The sequence below is a fragment of the Pinus tabuliformis genome, chromosome 9, assembly GCF_031772625.1.
Source record: "Pinus tabuliformis cultivar Carrire ecotype Pingquan chromosome 9, CPIR1, whole genome shotgun sequence".
Lineage (NCBI taxonomy): Eukaryota > Viridiplantae > Streptophyta > Pinopsida > Pinales > Pinaceae > Pinus > Pinus tabuliformis.
This window is the reverse complement of record NC_142307.1, coordinates 1,516,104,657-1,516,119,106: the sequence shown is the minus strand read 5'-3', so window position 1 is coordinate 1,516,119,106 and position 14,450 is coordinate 1,516,104,657. Positions and strand designations below refer to the sequence as shown.

The 14,450-nt window shown below is 41.7% G+C and overlaps 1 protein-coding gene across 2 annotated transcripts in view; it reads right to left on the bottom strand.

The window, feature by feature from the left end:
- LOC149154354 (Peptidase S41 family protein) overlaps positions 1-14,450 on the bottom strand; it is a 367,381-nt gene that overhangs the window by 49,014 nt on the left and 303,917 nt on the right. For both annotated transcript variants that reach the window (XM_089437783.1, XM_089437782.1), the window contains exon 8: positions 10,946-11,065. In XM_089437783.1, the coding sequence (XP_089293909.1) occupies positions 10,946-11,065 (120 nt within the window). The remainder of the gene's footprint in view (positions 1-10,945; positions 11,066-14,450) is intronic.

Sequence of the window (14,450 nt, the reverse complement as noted above, 5' to 3'; positions counted from 1 at the left end):
CTTGGAGATCATCCTTGGAGACGATGCCACCTATCCCGTGAAGGGAGTAGGGAATGTTACCCTTCAATTGAATCAAGACAACACTATTCATTTACTTGAAGTACTATATGTAACTGATCTCAAGAAGAACCTGGTGTCCATTTCGACAATGGAAGACAAAGGATTCAAGGTGGCATTCATTGATGGAAAGGTATGTGTTTGAAAAAGAAATTTCAAAGATGCGTTTACTCTTGGGTTCAGGGTTGACACTTTGTATCAAGTTGGAGGAAGTCCATTAGGAGCCATGTCTTGCGACACATCTCTACAATTTGAACTATGGCACCGAAGGTTTGCTGATATTCATTATAAGGCCCTACCCGATGTGAGATAGATGGTGACAAGTATGACCAAGTTTAAAGTAGAGCATGAAGGTGTATGTCCGAAATGTGCAGAAAGAAAACTTACAAGGGGACCATTCCCCTCAAGTAATAGCAAGACCACAGATATATTGCAATTGATCCACTCCAACATATCTGGTATGATGCCCGTAAACTCTTTGGGAGGATACTTATATTATCTCACTTTTACAGATGATTATTCTCGCAAGACCTGGATCTACTTCTTGAAAAAGAAGGATGAAGTGTTCCCCTGGTTCCGACACTTCAAAGCCTTGATTGAAAACCAATCCAAGAAGAAAATCGAGATATTGAGGCTTGATAATGGGATTGAGTACAAATCCAATGAATTCCAAGATTATCGCAGAGAAGCTGGCATTAAGAGGGAGACTCCAATGCCATCCACTCCTAAGAAAAATGGTGTGGCTGAAAGGAAGAATCGCACTATTGTAGAAGTTGTTCGTGCCATGCTTCATGATGAAGGGCTTCTGAAGTTCCTATGGGCTGAAGTTGCAAACACTGCCGTGTATGTTCAAAACCGATGCCCTCATCAAGAATTGGACTCCAAGACTCCCGAAGAAATGTTCACTGGTAAGAAACCCGATGTATCTCATTTTAGAATTTTCGGAATCCCCGTATATTTTCATGTACCAAAAGAGAAAAGAAGCAAATTGGGTATATCTGGTAAGAAAGGAATCTTTGTGGGCTATAGTGAAAATTCTAAGGGATATAGAATTTATGTGACTGGTCAAAGGGAAGTTGAGATAATTCATGATGTCACCTTCGACAAAGATATAGCCCTAAACAAGATCAACAACCTTCCTATCCCAAGGAAGGACAAAGAAGCTAACATCGGAAAACAAGGTGCTAAAGAAGATGAACCAATGCTAGATATTGATGAACCTATGGATCCTATTGATCCTCCTCCTCAAGAGCCCTCCTCCTCCAAGAGGAGACCCTCATGGCTTAGGGAGACTCTTGAAGATGCCAAGAGAAATATTGCACCAAGGGGGACTTTCCATGAAAGCAAGAAGCCAAACAGGTATCAAGGATACTTGACTGTCATGAGCACTATCATTCAAAATGAGCCTTTATCATTTGAAGAAGTCGTGAAGCAACAAGTACGGAAGGATGCTATGAATGAAGAATATGAGTAAATTATGAAGAATGATGTTTGGGATGTGGTCCCTAGACCCCAAGACAAATCAGTTGTCACCTCTAAGTGGCTCTTCAAATCAAGCATGAAGCTGATGGAAGTGCAAAAAAGTTCAAGGCTCGCTTTGTTGCTCGAGGCATCTCTCAAAAGGAAGGAGTAGATCATGAGGAGATATTTTCACCTGTTGCCCGATACACCACCATCTGCTCAATCATAGCCCTTGCCACCTCGCAAGGATGGAACCTACATTAGATGGATGTCAAGACCTCTTTCTTACATGGTTCAATCAAAGAGGAAGTCTATGTGGAACAACCCGAGGGGTTTGATGTTCATGACCGGGAATCTCATGTATGCAGGTTGAAGAAAACTCTCTATGGTTTGAAACAAGCACCTTGGGCTTAGTATGAGAGGATTGATAGCTATCTGATGAAGCTGAGATTCACTAGAAGTGAATCTGATACGAACCTCTACTTTAAGGTTGAAAATGATAAACCTCTCATTCTAGTACTTTATGTGGATGACCTCTTTATGACAGGTGCAGACCCTCTCATTCACAAATGTAAGAGGGAGTTGGCTTCTTAATTTGATGTGAAGGAACTAGGACTGATGCACTACTTCCTACGGTTGGAAGTTTGGCAAAAGCCAGGAGAAATTTTCCTATTTCAAGGAAAATATGTTGTGAAGATATTGGAAAGATTTGGGATGGTAGACTGCAAGCCTGTGACTACCCCGATGGAACTTAACTTTAAGAAGTTATTTGGTAGTGTTTCCAAACCTGAATTGGGAAATGCTTCTGAGTATCGTCAACTCATAGGAGCACTAATGTTCTTGGTGAACTCCTGTCCGGACGTATGTTTGCAGTTAACACATTGAGCCAATATTTGGTTGAGCCTCATCATATACATTGGATTGGTGCCAAGAATCTTCTAAGATATCTTCGGGACACAATCACTCATGTACTGAGATATACTACTGGAGATGTGAGGCTGCATGGTTATTTTGATGCTGATTGGGCTGGCAGTGTGGTGGATCGCAAGAGCACTTCTGGATATTGATTTTCTTTGGGTTCTGCTTTGATATCCTAGATGAGCAAGAAGCAGAAATGGGTTGGCTTGAGAACTGCTGAGGCCGAATACGTAGCTGCTAGTATGGCCTACTGTGAAACTGTCTAGTTGACGAAGCTCTTCAATGCACTGTTTGGACATGTGCTGGATACCACTGTGATCCTCTATGAAAACTAGAGTGGGATCCAATTATCAAAGAATCTTGTGTTTCATGATCGCTCCAAGCATATAGATATCAGGTACCACTTTATCCGGGATATGGTACAACAAGGAGCAATAAGGCTCCATCACATTGGGACTGATGAGCAGGTCGTCGATATTCTGACAAAGCCCCTGGGGAAGGTCAAGTTCTTGGCCTTCCAAGAACAACTTGGAGTCGTGGAGAGTGTTGATTTTTGGTAGTATCGGACGTGCTCTAACCATGAAAATTGGTGGAGAGGCTAAGGCAGATGAGATCTCCAAGACCCAGAAATCGTTTGGGGAAATTCCACCCGGATGGAGAGATATTAAAATAATTAATATTTTTAATGAGACCCTAAATCTAAACTTAAGAAAATTAAAATATATGTGTATTAATATAATATGGGTGAGAAATTTCTAACTAACGAGGATCAAGCCAGACCTAATCTTAGTCGTTGATTAGGGACTTAATCTCGACCATTGAATCGTCAACAGGAAAAGTATAAGAGAAGGCTTGAGGGTCATTTGGAGATACACCAAGTTGATTAGTCAATTCGATTTTTTGGGGCTATTCAGAAGAGAGCTGAGAATACATAGCAAAGAGACAGGGAGAGTGCCCAAGAGACAGCGCTAAGCCTAGGAAGGCTAACGCAGAGGCTGAGGAGGCCAGCACAGAAGACGCAGAGGGCAAAGAGGCTGACGCAAAGGCAGTAGAGGCTAACATAGGCAGCGCAGAGGGATCTAGAGTTGACACTAGGCTGAAGAGGCAGCATTGAGGAATTTTTGTGGGGTAGACTGGGAGCTGACAGGCAGATGCAGAGTCGTAGAGGGTTACGCAGTCCTTGGAGGGTGACGCGGTTCCGAAAGGAAGCTTGGAGCAGCTTTCGTTGTCCAGTTGAGGAACAGTCGAGGTCACTATGGGGTTCATAATCTGGTTGCCGATTCGCCGGAATATCTGTCTCTGAAGAAAGGTACTTCTGCCAAGGAAAATCTATGAAGGGTGAGCCATTTCTGGCACCCTAGTTGTATTCAAACACTGCATAATAATAAAAACCTCATCTGTTGCACCAGTTTTCCGCATTGGGCTTTTTTGGGGGCGATTGTCCAAAAATAACGGTGTCCCTTGTGTGATTGTCTTAGTTATTTCAGTTGTTGATCTGTTTATGTGTGAAGGCTACATTTGTGTTTATTTTGATATTTATATTTATAAATAACTTGTTAATGGAAAGAACAAGTAGGAGATAATAAACCAGATAATGCAGTAGGGATTTCGGATGTGTTAGACTTAGAAATTTCGATAGAGACCCTCTTATGAGGGTCCTGTATGATATGGACATTGAGCTTTGGGAGTTCCGGGGGGCTTGGGGTACTTCTTAGAGCGATGAGTAACCATAGGGTGTTGATTTGGGGTAGCATCGAATGTGCTCTAGCCATGAAAATTGGTGGAGAGGGAAGAGCACATAAGATCTCCAAGACCCAGTAATGGTTTGGACAGATTGTACCTGGTTTGGGAGATTTTAAAATAATTAATATTTTTAATGGAGTTCCTAAGTCTAAACTTAGAAAAAATAAAATATTAATGGGTATTAATATAAAACTGGGTTAGAAGGTTACAAAGTCATGGATCAAGCCAAATCTAATCTTAGGTGTTGATTAGAGATTTAATCATGACCATTGAAGGGCCAACGAGAAAATTATAAGAAGAGGCTTGAGGGTCAGTTGGAGAACACACCCGAGTGATCAGTCATTCATTTTGCTAGAGTGGGGTTGCTAAGCAAAGTCGAATTAGTGATCACCAGCGAGGGGAAGTGAGTACTGGGCAGAGAGGCAAAGACAATGCTGAGAGACCTGCGCAGAGGCAAAGAGCCAGAGCAGGTCATGTAGAGCCCAACAGAGCCCAGAGGGACTGCGTCATCCACGCAGAAGGCAAAGGGAGTGACGCAGAGGGTCCCAGAGGCTGCGCAATGCCTCAGAGGGTTGACGTAGAGCAGCAGGAGGCTGACATAGAGACCAAAAGGGCTAGTGCAGAGCTTCAAAGTCGTTGGAGAGGGTTTCGTGGGATAGGTTTTCTGAATACCTATTTCCAAATAGAGAGGTATTGTTGCTGTGTATTTTTCTCTGTCGGGTGAGCCAGTTTGGCACCCAGTTGTACTCAAGGAAATATTGCATAATAATAAACCCTCAAAATAACTGCACCGGTTTTCCCGCATTGGGTTTTTCCAAGGACATTTGTCGAAAAATAACGGTGTCACTTGTGTGTTTGTTTTCTTTCAGCGGATGATTTGTAGATGTTGAGACTGTATTGTGTTTATTTCGTTATTTATATGTTTTAAATAACTTGTTCGAATTTAACAAGTAGAAGAAATAAACCAGAAGAATACAAATTAAAATTCTAATGGATAGACTTAGAAATTTCAACACAAGGTGAGTGGTTTAGCCTTCCCCTAGTGGTTTGTTATGTACAAGGTGGGTGGTTTAGCCTTCCCCTGTGATACCCCGTGATGACATGTAGGTAGGATGAGTGGTTCATCCTTCTCCTGCTGAGACATCCTACCCATGCAGTCTAGGACTCATGGGAAGTACCTTTCATCTGGCCAATGAATAGGGAAATGAGGATAGGGACCATAGTACTATTGATGGACGCATCGTGTACTACTGTACTCCCTATGCTAGGATGACCGTTATTGATCTAGGATCAATTGAAACTGACTTTGGGTCAGTAAGAGTGGTATGCGACACTCTCTTTTGATTGGAACTGACTTCAGGTCAATAGGAATGGTATGAGACACTCTTTTATTTGGGACTGACTTCGGGTCAGTAGAGAATGGTATGATACATTCTCGATCACTTCTTTTTCTTCATAGTTCAGCAGAGCAAAGAAGAGCACTGCATTGATGGCAGAGATAGTACAGATTGGTAGATGGATTAGTAGATGGAGTTCTCCCTAGTTGAGAGGGAGTGTTAAAATTGGAAACTAGAGCCAAACTCCACATGGGTCATCTTATTTATGATCGCTGATATTTTTCTTGGATTCCTCTCTCTGAGAGGTGTAGGATTGATCTAAAGATCATTCGATTCCGACATGTACAAATGAAGTTATGAATTTATTTTGATTATGGACAAATTGCGAAGGTCGGCGAGCAAACTTATGTAGGCTCAAAAGCCCAATAGTCACGTCCTTTCATCCTCAAAGTTTGCTATAAATTCATGATGCCTAAGCCTCATTTGGACATCACCAACATGTTAGGGGATCTCCCTAGTAAGAAGTCCCAAGCAGACCTCAGACCATTTGGTGTAGCAGTCCTAGCAGTGGGTTGTACAATATCGCCTTGACTGCGGTTGCACGCAGAGGAAAGTAAGATGTCCCTGTTGGTAGCAAGGTTGTGACATGTGCAGCAAGCCAAGGAAGGTTCATGAGCGGTTCTAACACATGGAAAGTGAGGTGAGTGCGCCCCTTGGAAACCTGTGGAAGCATGTGGCTTGGAAGGGAACACACGAACGGAGATGCATCACAAACTGGAAAGCGAGTAAGCTAGCAATCCAAAGTGATGGTTAAACCAGCAACACATCTCAGTAAGATTCATACATACTTATATAGAAAGATTCCATACATGCATGCGTAAGCAAACAGATACATATATCATTAGCGTAAACAAGATAACTAAAATACAATAACAACATGTGCATGAGACATACTAGCTCTATTATATTAAGAAGTGAAAGTTCCAATCATACAGTACAACCATGACCAACCACTAGTCCCGATAGCGGAATATTACAGTCATTGCCGCTTGCTCCTCCAAAGAGATATACTAGCTCTGCACTGTGGAGAAGCCAAGGCTCGTTACAATACTCTCCAAGCTTTCTCTAAGATACTCCTATCGGAAGCTTGGCTGACCAAAAAGCCCCTACAATGTGTTATGAGGTTACTATATATAGCAAAGGGTGGGGTGACCCTTGACATTCCCCTTTGTGACTATTCGCCTACCCTCATGACTCTTCAACTACTCTGACTGTTACATTCAACTATCGAGACTTGAACTTCCCCTTGACAAGATGTTACATACAATCTGCACATGTACCCATGTGAAACAAAATAGGCTTGGGCAAGCCATGCAAGACATCACTAACACTCGGACAATTGTGGTAAGACCAACTCTTCAACATCCTTGCGATGATCAACGGTGGCGAACTGATGCCAAGCTTGGTCGTCCATGATGGTGTCCGTGCGCTTCAATGGTGACATCTTGTTGAAATCGAACTCTTGCCTCCGTTGCATTCGGGTACACTGATATGGCTCCTCTGTCCAACTCGTCTGATAACATGCGCATCATCGTCTTGAGTGTAGTTGGACCAACAACATACTGATGCATAGTGTCTGTGCTGATCTCCGAGTGTGTGTTGGTGACCATGCACATCAACTTGTCAAAATACATGTTCAGCTCCAGTCGGACTTGCTTCTTGTCTTTGCCTCAGTGAGTGTGCCAAATGGGTGGGATCGCATGCGCGCGTATAATGACATCCATGCTCGTGAATACCCTTTGCATGCTATAGACAACACTGCTCACCCTATCTTCTCCATGCCGGCTGTTGAATGGATCTATAGCCTGTATGGGTGCAGTTTCATCAGTCTGTGGATGTTGCGCCTCCTGTTGTACCTGTTCCTACTGCAACTCCTTCTCTCGTCTGTGCAACTCCTATTCTTCCTTGAGTTGCTACTTCAGCACCTGCAACTCCTTCTCTGTTTCTCTCTCTGCCTTCGCGCGATCCTCTTGTTGCGTCATTGCCTCATAGCCTCAATCTCCAAAGCTGCTTTCATCACAGGTGGATCTGCTTGAGCTTGCAACTTTGTTCCGCCTCTGCATTGTCAACAACCTTCCTCTTGCATTTGTCGCATGCAGGTGTGCTACCTTCTGCTGTTGCTGATGGTGCTACTCGCTGTGACGCCACTATTATTTCATCTTGATATCCTTGTCCATGAACAACTTGATGTCTTCATAGATAGGCAAGTTCATAGACACTTGATCGATTGCATCCCCAGTTGTGCTCTGAACGATGTCTTCAACTCTGCTCTCCTAGAAGCCATTGTACCTGTGCTGCTGAGAGGCAGACAAACACCTGTGATACCTGGAGACATAGCAACACTCATGACAAGCAATCTATCAGTCGAAAACAAAAACAAGTTGAAGGACTGACATGCAACATACATGTGTGACTGTCTGTGAAGATTGCACAATTTTCACCGGGACGCTGGGAGACTGACTACGAAAACTGCGTAAGGCACAATCTGGGTTGTCGGGATGCTGACTGACTACTGGAACTGCGCAATGCACAGTCCAGCCTGGCCTGCTGAGGACTGAAACTACGCAATGCACAATTTCAGTCAGCAGTGACATGCAAACCAGCAAACTGCATTTCGCAGTTTCTGGGGCCAACAAGGCACTGCCTCCCAGAATTGCGCAATGCAAGCCTGGAGGTCAATACTGGGCCATATTTGCGCAATTTATGGAGGGAAGGCAGAGTCTTCACTTCCAAAAATGCGCAATGCTAGCCAGGCAAGGCAAGGTCCGGGCTAAGGCAACCCAGACCCACCGACGGGCGACTGAAAACACGAGAAGTTTGAATGCATGGTGAAGTTGAGTGTAAACAAGAGTGAATGATCATGCATGCAAACAGCAAGCGCAGGATTCAGAAACCGGGAAAATATGCATGTGTGCAAGACGGGTCGCCGCAACGACGACTGTCGGTGCAAAAACAATGTCATGCATGCGACAACAGTGAGATGCGAATGAAAACTAAAACGATGCTTCTACAAGCTAACATACATTAAAACAACAGAAAACGCTCATTGAAATCAAGCAAACAACACTCACACAAAGCGAAACACAAAAAACGACAAAAACGCAACGCAAGACATGAAAAGCAGACTTACCCTTAAACAACTAAGCTGAAAGTGTCGAAGACTCCTGGATGTAATGTGGGGTGTGAGAGCTGCAAGATTTATATGAGGAATGAGCTCTGCATCATCCGGATCATAAGTTTTGATAAGATCGAGGTTATGACGCGCATGCCAGAAATCTAGGAAAAGGCGACACTTGGCGAGAGGTTTCTAAAATGAGCTTTGCATGCAACCTCCAACTGCTAAGAATAAATCCCTAGATCTAGGCATGCCTTTTGCATGCTGCCTTTTGCTATTTCAGAAAGAGCAGCCCATGCATGCAAATAAGTTTTGCTTGGTCCCGGAGGGACCCAGTCAACCTAAAGGCACATGCAACAGCCTACTTGACTAAGAGAGGGATTTGCGCAATTTCTGAGAGGAACTGCGCTGGTTGTCCCAGAGGGATTGTGCAATTTTTGGGAGGGGTAGTTGGCTGCTGCCTAGAATTGCGCAATTTCTAGGAGGAGCAGGTGACTGTTGCCCAGAATTGCACAATTTCTGGGCTGAGCTGCAGTGCTGGCCAGATTGCGCAGTTTTTCCAAGGAAGCCTGTGTGACTGCTCTGCCCAATTTTGGAGCTCAGTAGTCTGCCCAACTAATTTTTGCAATTTCTGGACTGAGCTGCAGTGCTGAGCCAGATTGCGCAATTTTCCCAAGGAAGACTATCTGACTACATTGTGCAATTTCTGAGCCCAACAAGCTACCCAACAGATTTGCGCAATTTCTGGATGGAAGGTTGGTTCCCCTCCAGGATTGCGTGATTTTCTGAGGGAGTTGCTCAGCCAGCAACTAGCTCAAGTCCTAAGTGGCAACCTGTGAGGAGAGTGAAGCAAACTAACATGCACAAGTTGGCAAGCTGCTGAAAAACCATTGAAGCCTATGTACTTGACAGTGCAAGACATGCTATGAAGATGGTTGGTAGGGAGGCTCCAAAATGAAGCTAAAGAAAAATTTTGGAGGGTGGTTGTAACCACTACAACACGTCATCATTAATGCAGCGAAACATAAAGGAACAATAAAAGAAAAACATTCACACATAGAGACACCAGGATTGGTCGGAGACCAAGGAAAACCCACTATGGGGAAAACCTTTTCAAATTCTTCTTCTTATTAGATTTGTCATTGAATGATTCAACAAAAGGGAGTACAATGATCCATATATTCATCCATACAACTATCCAACAAAAACCAACTAAACAATATCCAAGAGATGAACCCAACCATGCTTATACTCAAAAACCCTAATTTCGAAACCTATAATGAACTGTTACTGTCTGCGGTCAACGTGCGAAAACTTCAAATAACTAAAAAACGAAACCATAGATGTTGGTCACATGGAGGACATATTGTGCGTGCAATTGAAAGGATTCTTTTGCACGGATGAGCCTAGCAGTGAGCGACCGTAGTTGGGATCTCTTTGCGGCATGCCTGCGACTAAGGTCCAAAACCCTAAAACAAAGATGCGAGCTTCAGACCCTGCCATTTCATCTTCGCGTGATCCCATTCCTCCATTGATTTGCCTCAGACCTGTGCGAGCCACAAAAAAGAAAGAGAATAGAAGAATGATCCATGATGATGTCCAAATGAGGTTGAGGTCAGTTGTATTTATAGCCTTCCAAGGGTGTCCAATTTGCTTTAGGGCCGGCCTGATCAAATATGCACATGTGGGCTCATAATTCAAAAATATACTTTCCCTTGTCCAAATTAGATGATCTTTAGGTCGATTTTGGTCCTCTCAAAAAGAGGAATTAAATGCAATCATCATCTCCATCAAATGAGCTGTCCAAAGTGAAATTAGGACCTAGTTTCCAATTTTAACATAGATAAATAAATAATTTCATGCTAAAGGAAAATGCTACAATTGCTATAAAATTGTTGCTCAAAGTTCAATAATAATGTTGGTTAGATCAACTCTACTGCTAGGTTCCAAATTTGTCCAGCTAGCATAAAGTTGCATTTTGATCCTAAATAAAACCCATTTGCGCCACAAAACAACTATAATCCTTTTCAATGAAGCCAGAGTATATTTATTGTCTTTAGCTTTTGTTATTCCCAAAGGATAACCTAATGAACTCCTACTTCTTATACTCACGATGTTTCTCAGATTACTGCTTGCAATCAAACAATGGATAATATGACACACTCATATGAGCAACTGCAAAATTCGAAGTGTTCACAACAGAACGTAGGATTTGCAAACATGAAGTGAAAGAGAATGGAAATAAAATAACCACCTGAGAGAATGCAGATAGTCGGACATATCCTGTCTTCATAAGCTGACCATCTTTTGTTTTGTGAGGGATTATGGAACTGGAAACAGGTGAAAGTAAAATGGTCTCCCGTGATAGATTAACCTTCCAAAAAATTATTCCGTCAGAAAAAGTTTATAAAGAGCCAATATATATACCATAAAGAGAAGCCTATTCATATTAACCTTCCAACAAATATTTTTTCAGGAAATATTTATAAGGGCCCATTAATATACCATGAAGAAAAAACGCATAAATAATCCTTAGGGCAAAAGCAAGATTCCTTCAGGCAATATATAGTCATCCCTCTCATGTATTCTGAAGAAGCATTATTGGGCACAGACAAGAAGCAAGAAGTATTTTCTGATGCTTTATGTTCTGAGACAAAAAAAAGAGGACTTATAATTCAAAAGCATATATTATATTACACACCAAGTCATTAGGAGTTCCAAGTGAGTTATAAATGACTGTGCTATGACTTGTTCTTCTTAGTACAATCAAAATAGTAAATCGGTAACTTATTTGCATTTAGATAGGGAGGCCCATTTATGACCTTCAGACAATAGCAGTAAATAGATTCCGTTCAGTAGGTAGCATTTGGCAAGTACCCATCATATCAATCCCTATGAACAAAGCAATGAAAAGATCACAATCCTAGGCTTCATATCAAGCAGCACGCACAATATACCTAAAATACTCTCACCATACCACCTTGGTGGACAACAGGGGCACTAGAAGGGTCTACACAGAGGGAAAGAACTGCAAGAAGGAAGAAATAAGGTCCAGATATATCCCACTCATCTAATTATTACCCACAGGGAAATGGTTTATCTGAATTGAGTAACAAGAACACGATGATGATAACTAAAAAGACAGTGCGGGGTAACCAGAAATACTGGGAATTTGGGGTAGCATGACAATAATTAACAAGACAATGTGTGGTAACCAGAAATATTGGAATAACAAGCTCAAGCATGCTTCATGTGCAGATCAAATCACAAAGAAATAAGCTACAGCAAAGAGCCCACTTGAATTAGTATATGGGATGGGTGCCACTGTTCCTATACATTAGAAGATTCTGGTATATCAGTTATTCCAGCACCTCATAACAAATCAATGAGCAGTTTGAGCAAGAGTGAATCAATGGGTGGAGCTCGATAATATATGAAAGAAAGCATTCGATCATCGGGTGGAAAATCAAGAAACTTCAAAGGAACACTTCACAAGGCATGTTAAAGGATTCGAAAGAAAGAAGACCTAGTCCTTATGTGGAACAGAAAGAAAGAAATGCAAGGCAAACATGGTAAATTTGATAGCCTATGGTTGGGCCCGTACAAGATTGAAGAGGCTGTTGGTTCAAACTCATTTACCTCAGTCATCTGAATGGAGAAAAGCTATCACTGCCTGTGAACGGGCAATTTCTGAAGTTATATTATTCTAATGGCATTTAATGCCATAATAGTATAGAATGAATCAGCTCTAACGAGCATTAGAATAGGAAGAATAAGCTCCTTTTGTGCACTTGATTATAAGTACTCATTTCATTTCTGATTCCTTTTAGTATTTTAGCTCATGCCTTGTTTTAGAATTGATTTTAATCTATTAGACTTTATGGACATAATATTGGTTTCATCATTATATTCTATCTGTGGTTATGGGATGAAAATATGGACCTATCCGGCCACATTTTCTCACCTTTCATTGGCAAACTTTTTGCAAGTACATGCAGACTCTGGAGTTCTCAAGCACTCTTCATAAAGTGTTTGCCTCCATATGGAGTCAAGTGTTACCCCCTCATGTAGCATGAGGAATGTCTAATTTTAAGACCCTCCCAGAGTAAGTTGTATTTGGAGAGTGTTTGCTTTTAGGCATGTTAGCCAGCTAGATACATGGGTAACACTAGGAGAAAATTTTCCCCTACATTTTAGCTTGCCAGCTAGCAGCACTACCATGATCCACATATAGCCAGCCTCAGATGCCTTTCATCCTTTCTCCAGTCAGTGTATTCATTGATCTAGCTTACTTATCCAATGAAGGTGGGTCATCTATTGTAAGGAACTTTAACCATTGTTGCATTCAATTTCTTTCATTTAGTGTTTGAGAGACTCTAGTATGGATCACAGGTTGAAATTGGATTATTGAATGCTATCAATTGTGCACTTGTTCCCTTACTTCACCTTAGGGGTTATCATGTCTTCATAGTCTAGTGTGACCTTTATTAGAGTCTTTCTTTCACTGTTTAGGAGGCACAAAAATTGGAGGCTCTAATGGTGGTAGTGCTCCATGTGCTTCATACGTAACACTTATCATCATTCCCCTATTTCCTTTATCCCATCCTTTTGATTGGTTGTTGTTAGTCGCTCATACTAGTTCCCTGTCGACCTTTCCCTATGAGAAGAAGGGGTTGATGCAGTTGTAAGAAAAGAAAGAAAATAAGCCAAATGTTAAAATGCAAAAGAATGGAAAGGGATGTAAAGCAAGGAAAACCCAATTCTAACTTGAGCTCTACCCCCTCTTGTGAAAATTTCATCTATTGTAACTACAAATGTAATTATGTAGTTTATTTGCTATGGCAAACAATGAATAAAATCACAACTGCAATTTTCAACATAAAAATACTGTGGAAAACAAAATACCAAAAACTGAGAAATTCTAGCACACACACAAGAATTTTGACCCCATTATTTTTGGACAATTGTCCCTGAAAAACCCAACTTGGGAAAACCAGTGTAGCAGATGAGTGTTTTATTATTATTCTTCAGTAGTAAATCTGAGTACAATAATTTGGATGCCAAACTAGCAATCCAATCTGAGAGAATCACTGGCAAAATTATTCCGAGTATTTTTCCTCACCCCACAACTAATTTCAAATCCCGAGACTGACCCCTCAGCAATTCGTACTGCTTTCTGTGTAAACCTTTGTGCGGGCCTTGTCGCTACTACCATTGGAAACTTCTGATATTTATAGCTCTCCTCCATGGCTCTGGAACTGATTCACTATTCCTAATCAAAATCCCAACCACCAGCTACTGAATCGACTGCTCCTCTAGCTAGATCTAACTGCTCCGCTATCGCTGCCTGCGCAGTCCCTCTGGGCAAACTCACACTCCCTCAATCTGACTCTTCTGATACTGAGAACCTCCACCCGAATTTTTCTTTGTGTTGAAATTTCTAAGTATTACCCATTAGAAATTTTATCTGTATTCTCTGGTTTATTTTGCCTACTTGTTTAATTACTAACAAGTTATTTAACCATATAAACACTAAAATGAACACAATACAGTCCCAACCATCTACAGATCAACAGCTGAAAGAAATAGACAAACACACAAGTGACACCGTTATTTTTGGACAATCGTCCCTGGAAAAAGCCAACTTGGGAAAACCAGTGCAAAAATTCTGAGGGTTATATTATTATGCAGTCTTTCTGAGTACAGTTGGGTGCCAAAATGGCTCACCCAACAGAGAAAATAATCTGGCAATAATAGCT